At 32.4% G+C, this 23,430-nt stretch overlaps 1 protein-coding gene across 2 annotated transcripts; it reads right to left on the reverse strand.

Moving 5' to 3' along the window:
* LOC124368940 lies at positions 1-23,183 on the reverse strand. Of its 2 annotated transcripts, none has more exons than XM_046826495.1 (7): positions 23,056-23,183; positions 21,289-21,474; positions 19,406-19,558; positions 15,265-15,401; positions 8,040-8,113; positions 3,001-3,087; positions 1-555 (listed from the first exon to the last, which is right to left on the reverse strand). In XM_046826495.1, exons 2-7 carry the CDS (start codon positions 21,469-21,471, stop codon positions 368-370), a joined length of 822 nt encoding a protein of 273 aa, XP_046682451.1. In that variant the 5' UTR covers positions 21,472-21,474; positions 23,056-23,183; the 3' UTR covers positions 1-367. The 2 variants fall into 2 exon arrangements, with proteins under 2 accessions (XP_046682451.1, XP_046682450.1); XM_046826494.1 differs by having other exon boundaries at positions 19,406-19,561.
* Between the last annotated feature and the right edge of the window lie 247 nt (positions 23,184-23,430).

Raw genomic sequence — 23,430 nt, forward strand, 5'->3', positions numbered from 1 at the left:
TTTACTTATAACTATAATGTTTATTTGCATCAATTTTACAAGAGCACATTTCAATGTTGACCATTTCATCACAATACAAAAACACTATAGAGAGACTTTCTAAGTCAATAGTATTTAACTCTTTATCCATTTTTATATCATATATAATTTTTTTATTACATTATTCCGTGTTTCAAAATAGATTTTATATTTAATGCATCATTTCTTCAAAACACATATTCCCTTTCAAATCACAGTTTTTCACAGACAAAACTTCCCAGAAGTTGTTCTCTGTCAAGTAGGTGACCGCTGAATAAATATCGATAGGAAAGTGATAAATTAGTAAAAAATATATAATGATAAATAACAGACAGTTTTGAATGTTGACTTAGCCCTGTCTTGGTGATAATGTCGCTCCGAGGAGAGTACACAAGCTTGCATTTTCTTGAGGAAGTTCTATGAAGTTCTTGCAAGGGTAAAGGTTCTTGACATATTCTAATGCATCACTTATACACTGCCCAGATGCTGGAAGCAAATTGGAGACAATCTGTATGGGTCCACTGTCAACTTGGCAGCCTGCAAACATATTGCCAAAGGTCAAGATAAAACATTCCAGAAAAACTATAATGCTTCACTCAGACCCTGCAGCTTGAGTTACTCTCACAGTCTATCCTCATCTTCAGATATCAAATCCTAAAACATAAGGTTAGCATGCAAGAAAGTAAACCATTAAAAAAAGTGGTGATAAATAAGGGCAAAGTCAATGTTGAGAACAAAAGCATTGTACACCACAACTTTTGTTACTGTTTCTCAAAATGGTATCCCCTCTACCCACCATTAAGCCATCCTAGATATGCGTATGTGTACAATACATTTGTATATACACATCGTAAATACAAATGTTCTCTATGGTTGTTGGTTTCTCACTTCATGATATAAGAGATATCAATATTTTTAGCTGTAAGTAGATATTTATTTTAATCGTGCACTATATGTCTATTTTTACGTCACGTCGTCACGTACCAGCAATTTTCTGTTTTATAGTTAGTTATCGTTGCCTGCTTTGTTTTATCCTACTGTGTGTATTAGCCTGCAACAAACAATTTGGGCTTCATACTAAACTTAACAAAAACTTTTTTAAATCCCAACTTTTGATTAATGCAAGACCTACATCAAATCCCCTATCATTGGTTAAGTTACAGCTATACACATCCAATTCTGCCCTGCCCTTTCCGCTCCGAAAAAGTCGGATGAATGCTTTTACATGTTTTAAATAAAGGTGACTACATTCGTCCTATCCGCGTCCCGTCCTGTCCTCTTCTGGCCGTGCCAATTCTAATGAATTCCTGAGAGATCATTCATCCGTGTTCTTTCCTAGAATAAATTAATATTAGGTCTTAAGATTAATTGTTTTATTTAAACGAGAAACCAATATTACAGTGGAATCTCATTAATATGACCCTCAAGATAATAAGTGGAAACTCATGTTTTTGAATAACTCAAGACCGTAAGGTATGCATTACTGAGGTTAGGATGTCAAAACTAACCTGTGTTGGTGAAAGTTTCACGTCATTTACTTTATTTAAAATATTATCTATGGAAAATACTACATGTGAAATTCCTTATAAAGATTCAGTTACAAGTATAAATGCACATATACATAACAACCAACCAGCAAAGATCCAACCTACTTTGATAATCTATTTTTACATATGGCTCATATTACAAAGGTTTATTATATACTCTGAGATTACAAAAGTCCTATGCAATCGAGATTTCTAATTACAATATGTTATGTTATAACACACATTTTACATTGAGTGTAACAATAAATTCACAAGGATTGTAAAACTTGTGATATTAAGGGATTTTAACAACTGAGGTTACAGAGTTTAGTATAATGTGAATCTGATATTAAAAATAAATAATAAATGGATTTCAAATCACAATATAAATATTTGATATTGTGGTATACAGGCATGCCTGCGTAGAATAGCCCTAGTGCCTGATTGACATTGGTTCTTCATCAAATGACTGAAGCTGTATTTTGTCACTTTAGAAGAAACAGGCAAATCTTTTTGCGCATTAGACAGCAGTTTGAATATCTGATATAAAAAACAAGGGTTAGTAAGTTTTAGTCGTTTTATTGCTAAACGTAATTGTAATTGCTAGTGCTACTGAAACTTTACATTTCAAAATTTTAAACTGCCCCCCAAAAAGCTCAGTTTGGGGAAAATGGTTCGCTTTTGTTTCTAAGAGGGATGTCCTGAGTTTCATTTTTCTATCTTTATCCATTGAAGGTTGAGCAGGATCCATCCATGCTTTTAACTTAATAAATTTCAATGAGCTGCCATTTTGTACTGAGTAGAGATAAAAAGCTCTAGTTTTCACTGTTCTTCTTTTATCAAGACCTTTCAAATGAGGTGTCACTTAATGGATCTTTATGTTTAAAAATGTTGAGCCGCCCCCAAAAAATCCAAGTTTGAGGAAATGGGCAAAGTTGAAACAGTGACTAAAAAGTTAACTTCTATTTCCTAGAAAGGTGTCCCGAGTTCCATCCCTCCATCTTTATCCATCAAAAACTAAACAGAGTGTATCCATACTTTTAACTCACACTGTATTATGTCCTCGTGCAGTGCCTGCAACACATGCAGCCCTGATTGTTATGGTGTTTCTTTTACTTCAAATTTTTGTAATTGACTCTGATTTGATTCACTTATGAATGATCCAACTTCGATTATGAACTTTAAACAAATTTAAGATCAAAATATTTAAGGTTTTGTTTTTAGTAATAACATGAACAACAGGGAAACATACACGATTGTCTTATTCCTATATGTATTAAGTGGATATCTGTCTATAAGGTTATCTGTGTTGCAATTTAAATCTAAATGATCTCGGATGATTACCATTCTAATTTAACTGAAAAAATGAATAGATTATTTCCATAGTGTATGAACTACTTATATTACCATGAGTTATGGTATGCTGAGATAATTCAATTTCACAATGTATACTTACAAGAGTTTTCAAAACACCTCTGCATGACGTACACACCACATAGAATATCTGCGTAGATTATTTCAAACTTGAACTTACATCCAGAACCTGAAAGTTGCACTATAATATTAATTTAAGTGAAAGAATGCTAAAACAGGAGTTTTTATTACTGGGTCAAATTAATAGTAAATAAACATATGTTTAAATAAACATTAAACAAAGAATGTTTAGCTTCATCTTAGCTTTGGCCACTCTATGTGGCCAAAATACAGTATTTAAATAAAAAACAAAATAATTTTTCTGCTCATACAATAATATGCTCAGCTATCAATCCACTAATTGTATGTACACTGCCTCAACCTAGGACTTAATTTGTAGTAAATATTTTTTAATTATAGGCTGCTTAACCACTGACTTTTCTTTTCATTACTCCTTAATTTTCACTACTTTTCATTAATAGTAATTTCTGGTTTGTGTCTGAAATACTCGGCTCCCGACCATATATACTAGGAGTAACAAGTTTAGGTTACAACTTTAAACACCTTATCCCACTTATTAAACCCAAAGATCAAAAAAATATGTATATTGCTTTTTTTATGTAGTCTCCACTGTGAAAAAAGTATAAATTTCACCAGCTAAATAAAGTAAATATTGTGCATTTTTACTTAGCTTAGTTTCATTAAAAAGGTGTAATGCCAAGCTATTTTTCATATATTGCTTTGAACTTAATAATAATGTCAACAAAATTATACTGACTTAAACAAATTATATGTTGTAAATAATATATCTTTTCTGCATCTGTTCTGCTACCATACAATTTTTTTAAAGTCCTGGAATAATCAAATTTACAATACCTTTATTGTAGAAAATGTTTCAAACGTTGTAGAAAAAATTAACGTTCTATGTTGAACATTTTGAATAAAATGTTGTTAAAGCATGGTTTTTTGGTGCTCTTCAAATTAAAGTTTTAAACATGTTTTATCCCCAATAAATTACATTTTTGGGCTGGAAAGACTTGTTGCTTTTTTTATGTAGTCTCCACTGTGACAAAAGTATAAATTTCACCAGCTAAATAAAGTAAATATTGTGCATTTTACTTAGCATAGTTTCATTAAAAAGGTGTAATGCCAAGCTATTTTTCATATATTGCTTTGAAACTTAATAATAATGTCAACAAAAATTATACTGACTTAAACAAATTATATGTTGTAAATAATATATCTTTTCTGCATCTGTTCTGCTACCATACAATTTTTTTAAAGTCCTGGAATAATCAAATTTACAATACCTTTATTGTAGAAAATGTTTCAAACGTTGTAGAAAAAATTAACGTTCTATGTTGAACATTTTGAATAAAATGTTGTAAAGCATGGTTTTTTGGTGCTCTTCAAATTAAAGTTTTAAACATGTTTTATCCCCAATAAATTACATTTTTGGGCTGGAAAGACTAAATTCAATAATGTAATCCATTTTTTTATGTCTTTATAAATGCTAAGGTTGTGGTGTTAGTTACTTTTGAAAGTAAGTTAAAACTAATTTCAAGTGTTACTTGATCCCAATTAGATTTTAATTACTTTATTTTTATACCTAATTGCAAAATGTATACAGACATGGAAGCCAAGAAAAAGTGCAATAACAATATATTGTTCAAACTACATTACAAGAATACATTAACACATTTACATTAAAACAGAACCAATAATGTATAACACTTCAAACTGGAAAAGGATAAACTCTGGAAAGTTCCATCTGCCAGAATTAACCAATTTTGATTAAAAAAATCTTTATTTTGAGGGTAATTCTAAACAATATGTGGGTCAACATCGATTTTTCTCATATTACAATATAATGTTCCAATAGTCAATTAGAAAAGGAAATGACCAGAATTTCTTGCCGGAAAGCAGTTATAGGGAGCAAGCAACCGCCAGACGGTCGTATTTGCCGGAAAGCAGTTATAGGGAGCAGGCAACCGCCAGACAGTCATATATTGCTTAGAACGGTCATATAATGCCTGCCCGCTGCGCAGCGCTTCGTGCTGCTTGCTCTTTTAGAAAAAAAATTAACTCGAGTAGTTCCATATTTGAAGCCCAGATCACGTCAGTGCCCCTGATCACTAATAGGTAACTCTAAGCAATATATAACCGTCTGGCAGTTGCCTGCTCCCTATAACTGCTTTCCGGCAAGAAATTCTAGTCATTTCCTTTTCTAATTGACTATTGGAACATTATATTGTAATATGAGAAAAATCGAGGTTGACCCATATATTGCTTAGAATTACCATTTTGAGAATTAGAATAGCGTCAAACTGTTATGGAATTGACTCAATAAATTACAGGTCAAATTCAGCAATGTGTTCAAGCCTCCAAATCCTATTGATCACTCCAGTTTTTGAAATCATCAATGGTTTTAAACAGGTGCGTTACTCTCTTCCTGTAGTTTGATTTCTTCAGGCAAGATGTTGAATAGCTTAGCTCCCATGTAAGATTGCTTTTCTGAGTACAGTGCCATTCTGTGTGCTGGTAAATTGAAGTTTGCAGCCCAGTGTGTGTTACATGTATGCAGGTCTCTTGTCAAGTTGTTGCAATTTACATACATTTTCACTTGTAGTAAATAAAGATACACTACAGTGATGGTATTGAGCTCAATAAAAGCTCTTTGACAATTATCTCTGGGCTGTAATTCTGACAGAACTCGGATACACTTTTTCTGAAGAACAAGTGGTCTCTGTATATTTTCCACGCTTGAAATGCCCCATACTGAAACTCCCCTATAGCTAAGATGAGAGTCAAAAAATGCGTAGTAAGCAGTTATTGCTGTATTTTAATCATTTATTGCCTTAACTCTTTTGATAACAAAGAGTCCTGAGACAAGCTTCTTACAGAGGTTGTCAACATGTGTGGTCCATTTGAGGTTTTTGTCAATTTTAACATCCAGGTACTTAACTTCATTCACACACAGTTTCAAGGTATGATAGCAATTCCACCTCTTTTTTGCGTCTCATGACAAGCTGCTTAGATTTGGCCTTGTTTTCATCGAGAATGTTGCTGTGGCAGTACTGAACAGCCATCTCTGTTGCAATGTTACTTGAAACTTCCAGGGTATTAGGTGTGCTGTCACTGAGAATTAGAGCTGTATCTTCTGCATACATGATGGTTATTGCAATGTACATCAAATTATAAGGGAATGTTATTTGTAAATAAGGTAAAAAGAACGGGGCTCAGCACAGATTCCTGTGGTACACCTCTTAAAATTGGAAGAGCTTTGGACCTCATATATTTAGTTAATCCTCTTTTTGTGCCAGTTCAACCACCTGTTGCCCGTCTGACAGATAACTCTCAAACCATCTGGCTGTAATTCCTTTAATGCCAACTGCCTCCAATTTTACTAAAAGTTGAGCATGGTCCAGACAATCAAATACCTAGCTGAAATCCAATAGAATAGAAGTAGTAGTGTTGCCAGCTTGAAATTGATCAGTTATAAGCTCCACTAGACTTATAACAGCAGTAGTCATGGATTGGTCTTTAATAAAGCAATGCTGATGTTTTGTGAGAAGGTTCTGTTCTGAAAGGTGGTTCATGAGTCGAGAGTGTTATCTTCTCATTCACCTTAGAGAAAGTTGATATCAGCGATATTGGGTGATAGTTTCCCACATCAGCTGCATTAGCTACCTTTTTTGAGTAAAGGTATAACTTTGGTCAACTTGATCCATGATGAAAATTTTCTTTCCTTAAATGACATGTTGATGAGAAAAGTAAATAGTTAAGCAAGTTCATTACAACAGGCTTTTAGGAGTTTAGATGACTCCTCATCTATTCCAGCTGACATTTTGTTTTTGAGAGACAACTGTTTTTATTTAAATTACTGTAGCAAGGTAGAAAAACAAGCTTGGAATCCTATATTCCGGTGTTTGTATAATTCTTTTTAATTTTGGATTGGATGCGAGGGCGTTGTCAGATAATTCCGTAAAAACTTCATTTAAAAAGTTAGCCATTTTTAAGAGGACAGTTATTTTTTATCCACTTGCATAAAACAGCTCTTGAGGTCATGAACCGGAATGTTCCCAACCCCTTAACATATTATAGAACTGACCAAATTAAAAGCTCTGAGTTTGTAATTTTGTGTGTACGGTATTAAATAGCTACCTCATTAGGACTCTGTATTTCGAGGAGTTCCCTTGGGTTCATATGTATGTGTGTAATTTGTAGGACCATGAACAAGGAAAACAAGGCAAAGTCTGAAATACCCCATGGAAAAAGGCCTTGATTGATTATCTAACAATGAGGAGACCCTCGGTTGTACCAGGATACACTACAATCATGAGTTCTATTTTCAATGCTTAAATCTTGCAGGATGATATTTGAGGCAGATATATGATAATACATTATAATTAACCACTACTGCTAATCCAGTAATGGCTGTAAAATTTTAAGAGCGAAGCAAGTTTAGCTCAATTTCTAACAGAATTGAGTAATATGATTTGTATGATCCACATTTATAATAACATCTAGATCACTTTGTTGCCACTACTCGTCTGGTAAAATATGAAGAGTTACTACTTTGGTATATTTATCTCTAACATTGTTGGCTGTTATGCCTGAATCATGCCATCATGCACTGCGACAATTTCTCCAACAATAACATAATATATAAATCGATAAAATGTGCTTTTTAATGAAAAGTACTCATAAATTCTTGTATATTGTTTTTGCTATCAAAGAAAAATACAATGACAACTGAACAGTAATAATATAAAAGCATTGATTTATTCAATAGTGGTCTAAATTTGCAATAATTCCTATTGTTATCTAATAGCTTGGATCATGGAAATGTATAAATTTTTGTTCTGTATTGAATGTATTTGTTTAAAAAAGTTATAACAAAACCATCAAAATGGTTTAAAAAAGTGTTTTATTTACAAAAAATGCAAAGTTAACTTAAAAAATGCCAATGGTAACTTAATATTGACCAAATTATGTAGTTTTATAACATTGAATTTCACAAAGTGAATACAATAAATATTCTTTGTCTGATTTCCATATTTGACTGATATATTTACTCACCGATGGCAGTAAACTGGAATGCATCATCCACACACTCTATCTGATACTGTCTCTGCTCCACAGTACCATCTTGGCTGAGGGAAAAAAATCTTATTTACTTCATTACTTACAAAATATGTTCAAAAGACTTTAGTTTAATGTACTTTTTTCAGAGTTGATATGATAAAATGTATTCTCTTTCAAAATCAAACCCAAATTGTGGAGAGTTATATAACTCCAAAATACTGTGAGAGTTGTATACTGTGTGAATATAATTATGTAATCTTTCCTGAAAATAACTGTAGGGATATTCAGATAGTGTTAGTTATTGTTTGGAATACTGCTCCACAACCACAAGCTTCATCTCTTGGTACCTATTTAGAGGTTCAGAATTTGCATCAGAACACATCAGTATGGGAGCGGATAATTAAATCATTTCTTCCAGTGAATACACATTGCACCAAGTTTTGATAAATTGCCCTACGAATTATTCCTCTGCACATTTAACCCTTTAACCATTAACTTTCCAAATATCCCAAAGTGAGTTACTTTAATTTGTAAACAAACTTTTTTTATCATTACATCAGTACTTAAACTGTGTTTGTTCAGAAATTGTGTACAAAGTGATTAGAACTACAGCATTGCTTCTAAAAATCACTGAGGGATGGTAGGGTAGTTCAATAACAAAATTAACTACATTACAATTATATTATCACACTGTTTTAAAAGAAACACAAAAATGCAACAGTGATATCATTATTGAAGGTGGTTTGAAGCACAGTGACGTGATTATTCAAAGGGTTAACAGATTCTACAGTGTCTATATTTTATTGGATGAGAACATTAGTAAGAAGATTATATTAGGGATTGTTTATGGGACTCTGACAAAGTTATCAATGAAGGTTGGGATTGAAAAGAGAAACTTTCTTTGAAAACTACTTCATAGCCATCCTAACTTCCTTAAATCTTGTACAGGAGAGGGGCATTGATGCAAAGAACCAGGAGTCATTGAAGAGTAGTAGTCTTATGGTGCCACTGATTTGACCACTATACTGGCCCATTTAAAATTTTAATACATCCACCCTTTGTCAATGTAAACAAGACGTTTACATTTTAGCTCTCAGGATTAACCAGCTAAGTACTATGAAATACTAACATTGGTCATTGCTTTTCCTAAGTTCTTTTGGAGATGACTCTTGAAAGTTAGAGATTAGTAAAAGTGACTCAAAAGTACATAGATGGTCTTCATGTCTATGACGGGCACTAAACTACTGTTCCTAATTCAGCTGCATTGGAAAAATTGCCAGTAAGCAGTGTCACTGAAAAATATATATACAGTTGTAATGTTCAAACAATGAAAAAGTTCTACATCACTTAGATTTTTACTGAACATATTTACTTCATTCTTTGCTTCAGTAAGGTGTAGTTATCCTACTATGAACTGTTATCATAATTCCTTATCTTCTAGTATTTTAAAACTTCAAAAAACAAAGATTCATACTTAAAATAAACATTGTATATTCAATTAAAATATAATATTTTGAAAACGAGGGTAGAACTCATTGATTCAGTTTCCGCTCAGAAGGTCAAACGAGTTGAAGAATGTCTAAACGCCCAAGACCAACTTCATACAGTATGGATTGAATGGGAAAATTGTTGCTATAAAACTAGATTCTTAGGGGAAAATGTAATACTTTATAAAGCTCAGATTTCATTCTATTGGTACAATGAGGTATTTTTAGAGTAAAGTTGTAGTTGTTTTTATTTTGTCATTAAGACAGTACGGCCCAACATTAAGTAAATTCCTATACATGTGCATTTAAGTTTAACAACTTTCATACTTTTTTAGCTTGTAAGCTCAATGCTTCAGTGTCTATCTACTATTTTAAAATAAAAAGAACATTATCTCCAATAACTAATAGTAGCTTGTTTCTAACACTTGAATGAAACTCATACATGCTTTTTTCCTAAACGATTTTGTTGAGGAGAATTTTGTGACTGAAAATAGTTTTATAAGAATTTTAGTTATTAAGCTTACATGGCCAGTGTGATAACTAACATCTAAATTTTCCGATTTGCAACACATCAAAACATTTCTTATTCAATTCAATTCTTCAAATATGTCGGCCTCACTGCAGAGAGTCACTTTCAGTCAACAGATGTTAAACTGAAACTACTACTACTACTCTTTGCCTATACAGGTGAGATGAAGGGAGGGAGCGAAGCTATGTGATTGGCTGAAGCTAAGCCACCTAACGAATAATATGACCAACAGTGATCAATATGGGGTCTTATCAAAGTTTGTTGAAGGTAATGTGAAATTGTAAAAAAATGGGAGCCTTTTAACTACTTTCAAGAAAAATAGCAGTTGTTTTACAATTTGATAATTATATGTTTAATAGGAGCTATTGCTGACTACAATGGGCATATGTGAAGGAAAGATGGTTTCTTTTTGGATTCTATGAAAAAGCTATAATTGAGGCAGGGTTGGATTTTCACTCATGAGAAGTAGTTCCAAATCAGTACATGCTATGAAATGCCCTAACCCTAATTAAAACTAGAAATGGTCAGTTATTGTATCAGACCAGGTGATAATGGTGAACATATCAGCTCATGTAATAGCTCCCCATATAAATAGTGTCAAATGACATCTGCCGTTGCAGGAAAAAATTGCTGTTTTCCACAGCAACGAACGCTTTAATGAGGTGGTCAGGAGATAAAACATTTGAAGGCAATTGAAAGTGGGTTAGGCATGGTTTGTACTGTTGGAGTGCCTGGAAGAGTTAACTGTCAAAGAAGTTTTCTAATTTAAACTTACAAAGGAAGAAACTTTTAGGAACTAATTATAGAGCAGAAGAGCAATGTTAAAAGTGCCATTTGGAAAGGATTACAATTCCGTTTCACTCTAAGGGTTCATACAGATGTTAAAAACATAATAATTGATGGAATGGGTAGTTAAAGTATTTGATACCTGAATTAGATGAAATGGCTTTACCAGAGAGGCCAAGTTATTATTAGTCTTCTTTTCCATGTAACCTTTACTGAGTGATTATCATTCATGATTTAATTATTAATTAACCCAAGATGATGCTACAAAGTTATAAAGCTCATCAAGAAATGAAACTATTAAATCAAATTATAATGCTAACTTAATATACTACAGTGTTAAAGTTGTATGAACATTAATTACATGTATACAATTACAATACATACATACAAATAAATCACTACAATTGGGTGTTTACAGACAGAGGTTACAAATTTTTTGATGAATCAGGACTAGAATCATTATATAGGGTGAACATAAAGTCCTGCACAGGTATAATATTTTCTGAATGATAACAGATAAATCAACAAGATTTGGTACATCAACACTACACCTAAAAATCTACTTTTTGAAGGAACTATCAGTTTTCTGTAAATATCATGGGGACGTCCTGCAAGGAGTCAGCAGGAAATCTTAAATAGGAGCATAGGTCAATATGCACATCATTTTAAAGGGCTTATCTAGCAGAGTTTAATGCCGCACTCAAAAAGATTGATCCAGTACAAAATGGCGGCTGTTCAAATGTTTTACTTGGTTACATTTTATTAGTGGCCATAACCCCAGTGAAGCAAAACTGCAACCAAACGAATACTGCAGCTAAATACTACATTATGCTTGCCAGTTGTACAGAAGTGAATTATGACGTTATTATCCTCAAGGGTTACAAATTTGGTTCTAATATATTGATAACGGGGAAAACCTGATAACAGTAACAATTAGAAAGCTCTTATCTTTGGGTCGCAGTTTGGACTTTCCTATTAGCCAGTCTATTCATAGTAGGCTATTCTAGTTTTCTTGTTTTAGTAGTGCTGTCCAACCTTTCTATCAGTGCGCTTTGGTACAAAAGAGTTTGTCGTATTGCTTTTAGTTCTTCAACTACACTATGTCGCTTGACGAACGTGAACGTATAACACTTCTTATGATGGTTGGTTGGGGAAACAACAGACGATCACACGAGGAAGCATGCCATTTATTTAATGACTAATTTCACGAGAGGCAGCCAATTTCTAGAACAACTGTAGGGAGAACTGTTCAACGCTTTATGGAAACAGGAAGTGTTTCCGATCGTCATAGGTCAGGAAGGCCCGCTACTGCGACAACCGAAGACAACTCTTTAGATGTATTGCAGTCATTTATTGAGAACCCGCAAGAGTCCTTACGCCCAGCAGCACAAACTCATGACATCTCTGTTACGTCTGTTAAAAAAATTCTGAAAGGGTCTAATTTTAAGCCTTATAAAGTTCATTTGGTGCACGAACTCAACGAAGATGATTTCGATCGACGTATAGAATTTTGTGAAACTATGATGGCCAAAATAGATCACAACGAAATTGATGTAAACAATATTGTGTTTTCAGACGAGTGTTCATTTATGCTGAATGGAAGCGTAAACAGGCACAATTGCCGTTACTGGAGTAGCGAAAATCCTCACTGGATGCGGGAGGCACATACACAGTATCCACTAAAGGTGAATGTCTGGCTTGGTGTGATAGGTACCCAGTTGGTAGGTCCTTCCTTTATTGAAGGAAATTTTAAATGCAATATCATACCAAGGTTTGCTGGAAAATGAAATTACACCAGCACTTCGAAACATGTTTGGAGAAAATTTCCAGGATATCTGGTTTCAACAGGACGGAGCACCCCCACACTACGGCATCAACGTAAGAGCCTATTTAAACACTGTTTTTTGGCAACAGTGGATCGGAAGGCGGGGGACTGTAGAATGGCCGTTCACCAGTTCACCAGATCTGTCTCCATTAGACTATTTTGTTTGGGGTTACCTTAAGGACAACGTCTACAAAACAAAGCCTCAAAATTTAAATGAACTGAGACAAAGAATACTTCAAGAATGTCAGACGATTCCTCAAGTTGCCCTGCAAAATTCTGTTAATAGTTTTTATGAGCGTCTTTCCAACTGTCAAATAACCGGAGGTGAACAATTCGAACATTTACTCTGAAAACATTTGGTAAGTAAACATCTTTTTTAAATAAAACCTTTGAACAGCCGCCATTTTGTACTGGATCAATCTTTTTGAGTGCAGTTTGCGGCATGCTCTGCTAGATAAGCCCTTTAAAATGATGTGCATATTGACCTATGCTCCTATTTAAGATTTCCTGCTGGCTCCTTGCGGGACGTACCCATGGTATTACAGAAAACTGATAGTTCCTTCAAAAAGTAGATTTTTAGGTGTAGTGTTGATGTACCAAATCTTGTTGATTTATCTGTTATCGTTCAGAAAATATTATACCGGTGCAGGACTTTATGTACGCCCTGTATATACTTCAGTTTCAAGCAAATACTGTTTGATTGCTTTTATGAATTCATACAATTTTGAAATCTCCCTCCTTGTTAAAGGAAACTTATTGAAAAGGAGCTATTTGCTGTAGTAAAAATATGTTTCAACATGGGCTTATCTATGCCTTCTCATACAAATTCCCTTGATTGCAATTAAGTTTGATTTCAAGTACTGAAATATCATGAACATTTGTGAAGGATTGTTATGGCTGTAAATACTAGTTTTGGACAAGTATGAACCAGATGTACAACGTTATAATAATTGTTTAACTTACAATAAATGTACATTGTACATAACTGTGGTTTTTGTAATTATACAATGAAGATTTTACGAATGATTTATTGATATGAACAGTGAAACAGAAATAAAAGTTAATGGAAGAAAATGAACTGAATCACTTTAAGAGGATAAGAAAATAAATGAATACAGTGAGAAGAGTTTGAAACACGCAGTGTGCTGTGTTGTCCTTTAGTTTAAAATTTGATGTTACACCATGAATGAAACTAAATAATTTAATTCTTTTCAGAAAATAACATTGTTAAACACCGAAAGTAATAAATTATAATATGGCATAGTACGATAAAACAATCTTACTGAACACTTCCTATTATGTTTTTTACTTGGCTGAGTTAGACACCCACTTCTGGTAAAAAGTGTGGTGGATTTCAGTGGAAAAATTGGCCTGTTTTAACTGTGAAGACAAATTCCGTGAGTTCTGTCTGTAGGTATATAATTTTACGTATTCAAATAGTTATAATATGTATAATTGCCAATGGCGCATTGTATCAGGTACCATGGTTATCGATAGATAACCAGATTGTCGAGCATGGCTGCTGCTTGGATGGGTGACCGCTAAGCGATCCTGTCCTTGCAAGCAGCCCGCTTGCCAGGTCATCGGTGGTGGTTTGGAAGTCACCTTTAAACCGTTGGTCCCCAGGTTAAGTATTAGAGAGGGCCTTTTAGCCCTAACTTCACCTGGTAAATAAGACATATTTACTTATGTCTTAATCTCTCTGCAAATAGTAGCTTTAATTTGTTATACAATCAATGACAAAGTGATCCAGTTCTTACATTTTTATTTTCAGTTATTAAAAGCAGTAGTAGTGTTTGCAAATGCTTAAACCTTCAGGTGTAGAAGTTTTTCTGTTATTAATCAATGTCTGGGCTTAAAGCTTATTAGTTTGAGGTTGTTTTAGGTGGGTTTGTGGTACTAAGTATTTCCTAGAGCCAACATTACATAGTTTCACCTCTAGTTATTCTATAGAATAACGAGCCACACCACAGGACACCAAGTGATCAAGAGAAAACATCCAGTTAAAGAAAAGTGTTTTTTATTCTCCAATTATTGGGGAATTTTGTGATATTAGAGGGGAAGTGTTCATGGTTAGGAATAAGATTAGTGTTAGGATTATTAAAAAAAAATGAAATTAGAACATTTAACACATTCACTGCTAAGCATTATATTGAAACTCATTAGGCATGGTAAAAGATTTTAGTATGTAATGCAACAATGGTCAAAGGTTTGTGATCGGCGACTGCAGCACCCCGTGTGAGATTGGCACATCTCCGATCGGAGACGTTATCATTGAATGTATTAATCAAATGAGAAATTCAGTCAACAACTAGTCTAATGCATAGTGACTGCTTTATAACCAACGTGATATAAAAAATTACTAATATAATCTCTGAATGGCTAAAACTTTCTTATTTTATTAGTGTACATCCTCCTGTAATTTGGTATAAGGTAATTACAAACATTAACATACTTACTTTATACCGTCTACAAAGTCTTTACATACACAATTAATGAATAACTTCTATTGTTAAATATTGCTATAATTACAAATATTATGATGTTTTTGTTTATATCAATATAAGTGTATAAAAACAGAACACAACTTACTATGTGATGACCTGGCCAAATGTGAATAGTGAAGAGAGGTCTAGCAGTGGCACAAATAGGAAACATACATTGTCCAGGTACCTGGACTGCTGACAGTCCTCCACGTACTGGACGTAGAAGAACGGATTCAAAGCCAACTGTAGCGGAGAGAATTATTGTTATGCTCAACACAGATGGATCAAAATAAAGAATTTTCTGCTGCATTTACCAATTCTGTGGTATTGCTATGAGTTAAATACTATTTTTTCCTATGATTGCGAAGATATAGCAACATGTTTCTGTAATACTTTTTCTAAGCCAACCTGCTTTGAAATAATTTCAACCAAAAATGCAATTTTTCATTTGTGAAAAGTAAACAAATGAAAACCAAGATACAATTTTACTTAATATATTGTACTTAATAATACACAATAGATTACTAAACGCTTTGTAGAAGAGAGCAAGCAGTAAAACAAAACAAGTTACAGCAGATGACTTTCAGTATTTGAAAAATCAATATAACAATACATTTTACTTTGTATACTATTCTTGTAGATGAAACTAAATGATTCTCAAAAAGGATTTGAGACAAGGAAAAAGACAGCTCAGAAACAAGAAAATATAATAAACATACATAGACTTAATGGCTTTAACAGTCCAAGTATATGGTCTGCTGAAAGTAAATAACAAGATTGAATTATCTGGATACAATAAAAATCTTCCAGTGTACTTAGACAAAAGAGATATTTTTGGTAACACCTGAATATTTACAGCTCTTATTGCCCAATAACCCTACTGATTCAGATTAAGATCGCAATTTATTACGACAAAACCTTTTTTGTCTACGTAAATACTTCAATAAAATTTGTTGTAAACGCTCAAGATTAAAGTGGATAAACAATATAAATTAAAGTTCCTTCATTTTCACTATATTAATTCAATTGTACTTGTACTGCAATGCTTAATAGGGTGGTGTCTAAGGGCTCCACATTCAGTATGATCTGTTTTCTTTACCTTGTTTCTCCCCAATATGTGATTTAGAAGAGATTGTTGTGGTGGTTTCATTTTTGGAATTTTTGTGACAAAATCTGGTATTCTGGTCTGGTTTATAAAAGCCCAGATATTTTTAACATAACAGTCTTTCAAATATTTACCAAGAAATGTTTACTTAAAAATGAAGCTATGAACTTAACATTAATTTAGATTATCGGTGTGACTTAAATATATTGTCTACATTAACACTGAAAAACGAAATTTGCAATGAAACTTAGTATTTATATAAAGACATTCTCATCAGGCTGAAATTAATGATTGTTAAAGTTATAATGACAATATATGACAAGTATTGTTGGGAATGTTTAGAAATGTATGAAATCCCCTTAAATTACCTAATACTTACCTTAAGTAATAACTGCCTTGATGTAAAAATGCTTTAACTTACTCTGTAGAAGGCTACATAGCCAAATCTTACTTTTTTAGTGAGTGTCGAACTGATTTTTATGTTTTAATATATAAATGATAAATTTATATTGAGATTTATTGTGACGCTATTCTTGTAATCTGTTACATGTCTGAATAAAGAAATTTTGAATTTGAATTTGGAATAGTTTTCATATTATATAGCATTTAGTTCTACCTTTCAAATGCTGGAAACTGGGTATTAATGAAAACGGGAATGAGATTGATTATATTATACTACAAATTATGTATTTTTCCTAACAAATTATTCTTTATTTCCAAACAGAATCGTAGAACCAAACACAAAATGAATGCCAGAAAATAAAGCAATAATCCCCATTTTAACAATAACCTATTCAACAATATCTTAGCTAAAAGGACTAATTTTAAATAAAAAATAAGTACTCAAGAATAAATATTTATAATCAACATAGAAAATGAGAAAATAGACTGTGGGATTCTTTAAAATAGCTTATATTTCTAGTGAAACCTGAGTCATGTTACACCTTTGTTTTATACTCTTGACTGGATCTAATATTTTGTTATAACAATTAAAATGTACCACTGTAAAACCATTTATGTATGAGTATAAAAGACCTCTCACTCTCTATAAACTGTTATAATCAAGAAGTTATAGCCAGTACATTTCACTGTTTAGGTAAAACAAGTTGCCTGGTTAAACCTAAAACAGAACAACTTTAATTCTATTCTATTAGATATATTTAGATATGGTTTAATCCCTCGGATTAAGTATAGCTTTTACAACATAGTGTTAACAAAATATTATTGTTAAGAGGTCGTCCTGAGTTAAGAAGGTCAAGAATATTTTATAATAATAAATCAATTTAATTTAATTGTTGTGTTATTTAAGGTCATTGGGCACTTTAAAAGTATTCTTGGTAAATAAGTTTATTACACAACAATACAATTCCATAACCTATTTTTACAATTATGTATAAAACTCTGTAATTTGCTTTATTTTTTAATAATTAGATAAAGAATTTGGTTGATATATTATTTTATATTTATGAAAAAAAAGAAATATTTTTATTTTATAACAAGCTGATTAAAAAAGATGAGCAACTGCTTTTGATAAATAAATATAATACAGTTACTCAGTTTTAAATAAATAAATATCTGGTAAAAGCCTTTTATCAAAGTGAAACTAACAGTAAGATAGCACACGTGTTTTGCCTTGTGCCACATGTTTATATTGTACCAAGCAAAACCACAGAAAAATTAATTTTATTAGCAAATTGAGACATCTTAATATTTTTATTGCTTTTGCTATGCTAGTATCAAGAGTATAAAATAAAGTGTTTTGTCACAACAAATTTTACTGTTATACTAATGAATTCAACAGCCTTTCAAAATTGTCCAGGGAAAATTGAAAAAGAACTACTTACTGTAATTTTGATTGACCATCAATGGCCAAAGCTATTTAAAGGCTCTGACACCAACATTTAGAACTGAGCTGTTTATTTTTCGTTTCAGCATTTTCTCTCTGTACCATGTCTGTAAATGTCCTTAGGAAAATGTCATTCTTTAATTAAAGGTAGTACAGGAAGTCTTGAATTATTAAATAAATGTTTCCTTTCATTGATTTATTTTATATCTAAATATTATTTTTATTTATAAATTTAATTAAAGGTCTAAATGATTTCTTCCTCAAAATATTTCAACACTGCTAAGCTACATAACTTATAAAGACTGAGAGTCTGTTCAATAAATAGGGTTGGACTGATCAGCAGGCACAACCCTTGTTTTAGACTGATGGAAAAACTGAGATTCCAGTCATTAACCTCATTATACGTTATGTGAAGAACTGAAGAAGAGTAGTCTTTTGTTGATGAGCTCAATAAGTTATCAGAAACATTAACCTTGCAGTTTGAACCATGTTGCATATTTGTCTACGTTTTTTAGCCATTGAGAACAACCCCTATTCAGCCAACAGTTAAAGTAACAAATAATATTTTTAATAAATCACAGTAAAACACACTTTTAGAAAAAAATCTTGAGTTTAAAGTTTGTAATCAGGCATATTTATTACACCTACCCATCTCCCTATCAGTTATATATACACTGACAAAAAACTTATAGTAAGAAAGGTGTTATATTATCACTATTAATTTATTATGAAAATAAAATTAAGCTTGCAGAACAAATGTTGTTAAATGTTTCTTCGTCTATATAAAGGTGATAATATAACCTTAATGGAACAGATAGCCGTAGTGAATGATATCAATCAAGGTTTAAAATAATTTGTCCAAGAATTTATTTTAGCTAGCACCCACTAAGTATTATTCTGATATTTCTTGGAACACTAATATCCCTTCTCTAGGTGCTATGAAGTAGTGGCACTTCTATGTTGAATTAAAGTTTAGCCGGTTAAATAATGCACCAATCCAGACTGACACAACGAGGAAATAAGAATTGGCAACTTATGTTTTTTATTCCTAAGATGAATCTACTAATATTTTTGACAAATACTGACATATTTTAGACACATAATTGAATTCTTGAAACTTCAAACATGCTTGATATATTTTATTAACAGAAGGGAAAGATATCTTCCTCATTATTTGTTTACAATGTTTAAATACTGTTAAAATGTATATTTACTTTTTTATAATTTAATTTAACTGTTAGAGGTTTCAATTAAGTGGCTAATATATTATCTGCTATAACCTAAAAAAGAGCGAACCTCTAAAAGAGACATGTCCTCTGCAACAGCACAAGTTCTCTCAGGGCAGAGTTCACAGCAGTCAGGACCGGTGCAAGGGGTACAGCGGACTCCCAAGGGGGGTGCAGGAGGTCCTGGTAATGGGGGGCCAGGCACAAAGACAGGGGCCTCCACCACCTACACAATAACAATTGTACTTGTTCAAAATTGTGTGGTTACATAAACTTTCAAGTAATTTAAAACACATTTTAACAGAATATTCAGTAGCTTTAATCAGGGCTATTTGGCTTAATATTTTTATGTGCACAGCTTAAAAAAGATAAAATATCTCTCTACTCCAAGGTGTAACTCTTTCAAACTCTCATACTGCAAATCTGTGAAAAAAACCTTTTCAAATAGGATAGAAGTCGAGAAGTAAATAAATTTGATTAACTAAATATGGTAATCATCTCAAATACAAAAAATAAACATAGAGACAATCCTTGAATATGACAAATATCTAGACCATAACACCTAGTAAACATTAATGCAACAGCTGATATCTAGTCAATTTAATATGAATTGACAAATCTGAATCTATTTATTTAAAAGAATTGTTCTGTTGATTTAAAAATTATGTAAAACCATAAAAAACTTCTAAGTTGTAGATGGTTCAGAATTTTAAAGTGGCAACATTTTCTTTGATTGCATTTGAATATCTGAAAGACAAACTTAAATTTCAATTTAAAATTTTACTAAATAAAATTCTTCTGGGACAATAAATGGTGTTATTTCTTTATAACAATTGTGATTTCCCCCATCCATGTCTAATTTGTGAGATAGCCAACTTTAAGGTGAGTACTATTGTGAAATTTTTAGTTTATATCATACAGAACAGAATAATAGATGTAAATCTATTATTCTGTTAAAAAACTTTGTATACAAAAAAAATACGAGGGCTGTTCAATAAGTTTTTAGAAAAACTTGTTTTTTTGCTAATTTTTTAAAATTTCTCAATATAATCCCCTTTCAGCTCTACACATTTTTCCAAATTTTTTAAGCTGTCCAAAAAATACGATTCGTTTGCTCAATAACTTCCTTGTTTAAAGTGAAGAGTCGTTCGCCAAGCAATTTTTTTTTACAAATTTGGAAACAGAAAAAAATCACTGGGGCCAAATCTGGCGACTACAGTTGATGTTGCAATGTTTCAAACTTCAATTCAGCCATTTTGGCCATCGACCACACGATTGTTCTTATTATCTTTAGTTAGCAAATGCGGCACCCCTCTCATGAAAATATTTTTGACTAACAATTTTTTATTCAAACTTGAAGTAACTACACCTAGTGATAGCCTCAACTACTTTGTTCACTTTAATTCGTCGATCATTCAAAATCATTTCCCAGATTTTTTCAATCATTTCGGGAGTAGATACTTCCACTGGTTGTCCTGATCGATGTTCATCATTTGCAGATGAACGGCCACGTTCAAACTCGTTTACCCAATTGTAAACTGTTGCAAACACAGGAGCATATTTGCCATAAGCTGCATCCAACTCAGATTTTATTTCTTTCGGCATTAAGCCTTTCAAACAAAATGTTTTATCACCAATTGAAACTTACTTTTCTCCATTATTATAAGCAAACAAAAGTTGTTCACTTCAATCGTCAATAGCAACGAAACTACGCGTGGAACGAGTTGAAATTTTGACAGCTGTCTAATCAATAATGCTGCTTACGAAAAAGTTTTTGTTTCAATCCTACGAGTGTCATCTCTAGGATTTTATAAAGATTTATTGAACGACCGTCGTAAATATATAATAAATTATAGTGGTTCTTTTTTTTTTAAATACATCAGCTTTCAGTAAATTAAAGGAATGATATGAAGTAAGCATACATGCATGATGAACTCTACATCTAATACTGACCTGATCAATAATAACAGGTGGTAGGGGCAGTGGTTGTGGAAGTGGTGGAGATGGAGCACTGATAATCACAGGAGATGACTGGGGCAAAGCGTGGAAGTAACCTGGACCATAACCGTACGGAAGGCCATATGGTTCTGCTGTTGTGGTTACAGCAAGAGTTGCTGCAATCAGCAACCTTATCATTGCCTGGAAATACCAAAATTATATTTTACAATAGTTTAAGAATTTCAAGTATATTTTTTAAAGGTAATTAATATGTTTTATGCGTACCATCCAAGCATTGTAAGTTGACAGTGTTTTAGAGGAAGGTTAGTGTAAAGTCAATTGGTAAAACCTCAACACTCAGAGGTACCTCTACTTTTCAACTCATAACTCACTAAAGGCTTTAGAGTAAAGTTTGTGTTCACAGTCCACAATCAAGTATGAATAAGATATCTATAACCCCTTTTAAATTCTATATCGAATTTGATGAAAGGCATGCCATGTTAACAATTTCAAGTTATTTTTATGAGGTTTTTGGAGGATATTTTATACCTCATAAACCACCCCACTTGTAAGTACCCTCCGAAACAATTTTCTATTTACGAGTATGCTACTGCTTTCATTACAAAACACTGAATCACCAATAATTCTATGAATGAGTATATCCATATTGCAAGCACAGTTAAATACGTTAAGTAAAAAATACGCCACATATGTATTGATATTTTTTACTGACAGTTATAAAAAATATGCCCATTTTTTGTTAAATACTTTATATATGTATGACTTTCATTTTGTACTACCTTTTTTCTTAGTTTACTTTACGTTTTAGAATTATGCAGCCAGTGTCATGACTATCATCTGTTTCACAAGATCCAAATATTTTTAACATGATTAAAATTTTCAAATTAGTGTCTTTGTGGAGAATGATCTTTGATGCACATATGTTAAACCAAAACCTTCTGTGAATACGAATGTTGAGATTAACTCCGTTTCACCTTCCACTTAATGCAGCATCTGAAATTTGCCACTGTGACAGACTTGACTACTGGAATCTGGAGTTAACAGCAGTCTGAAGAAATCCAAAAAAGTTTGTGATGAAAATGTTTAAAACAAACTCTTTGCATTGTTTCGACATCAGATATACATAGACTATATAAGAGGTCTGTCTAGTTTCCCTGCAGCCACCTAGTGTAACCTAGATAAGGTTTCTCTGAGACACTACACTGAGTGAAATGGAGTTAAACACAATATTCGCATTGAAAAACCACTTCCCACTATAGCTACATTTCTGTGAATAGTTGAAACTTCTGGAACAGATAACTATCCTTGGTTATGTTTATGTTTAAGTGTGGTTTGATATAATTATTCTATATTAAAAAAACATGGAACAGGCGTATTATATGTTTTTGTAATGCCATAAAAACATGGCATGTTATTGTTTAGTGTTATCAATTTTGCAAGACACACTATATAGAAATATCATTACCACTTTTAATTTACAAATTGTACATGGAAGTGCCTATTAACACTATGAAAGTCATGAATAAACCAATCTTTTATACTCACAAATGTTACAGTCAACTTCCTCAAATGGTCATCAATATAAAACTATACAAATACATAACCATGAAACTTTCAAAAATTACTTTTCATTTTTTTAATTCCATTAAAAATAGATATTTTTAGGGACATTATCCCATTAACATGTAAATAGATATATACTCACAATAAAAATTACCATCTGACAGATTTATGATCTCAAGATTAATAAAAGATTCTTACCTCTTATTTAATTTTAACAATTAAGTAGAAAAATCCCTGACACTAAAGTAACAGTTGGTCTCCGTTCTTGCAAACGGGTACAAGTATGATAAACCTTTCGTAAACATAATAATGGATTGTGTTTGTCCTGTGATAGCAAAAATTGATGGTAAATAAAATATAAGCAGTAAAAGGCAACATATCTGCCAGTGAAAGTGATAAGGGAACATTATCATTGGCTCTTCTGTTCAGAACTGTTAGAATATCTCTACCTCTTGGTTTCCTCCAGTTGTCATTACTTTCTTGCCTTTAACAAAGATCAACTGTAAGACTGAGAAGATCGTTATTGTTTTATTTTAATTTTTCAAAAATTAAGCACCAACTTGTTTTTATTCT

Source organism: Homalodisca vitripennis, chromosome X, assembly GCF_021130785.1.
Source record: "Homalodisca vitripennis isolate AUS2020 chromosome X, UT_GWSS_2.1, whole genome shotgun sequence".
NCBI lineage: Eukaryota > Metazoa > Arthropoda > Insecta > Hemiptera > Cicadellidae > Homalodisca > Homalodisca vitripennis.

Coding starts and splice junctions, on each gene's coding strand:
- LOC124368940 (XM_046826494.1), bottom strand. CDS start 21,471: ATGATAAGGTTGCTGATTGCAGCAACTCTTGCTGTAACCACAACAGCA. Junction 19,562..21,288: donor CACCTGTTATTATTGATCAG/GTCAGTATTAGA, acceptor GTTATTGTGTAG/GTGGTGGAGGCCCCTGTCTT. Junction 8,114..15,264: donor TTTGGCCAGGTCATCACATA/GTAAGTTGTGTT, acceptor TTTTTCCCTCAG/CCAAGATGGTACTGTGGAGC.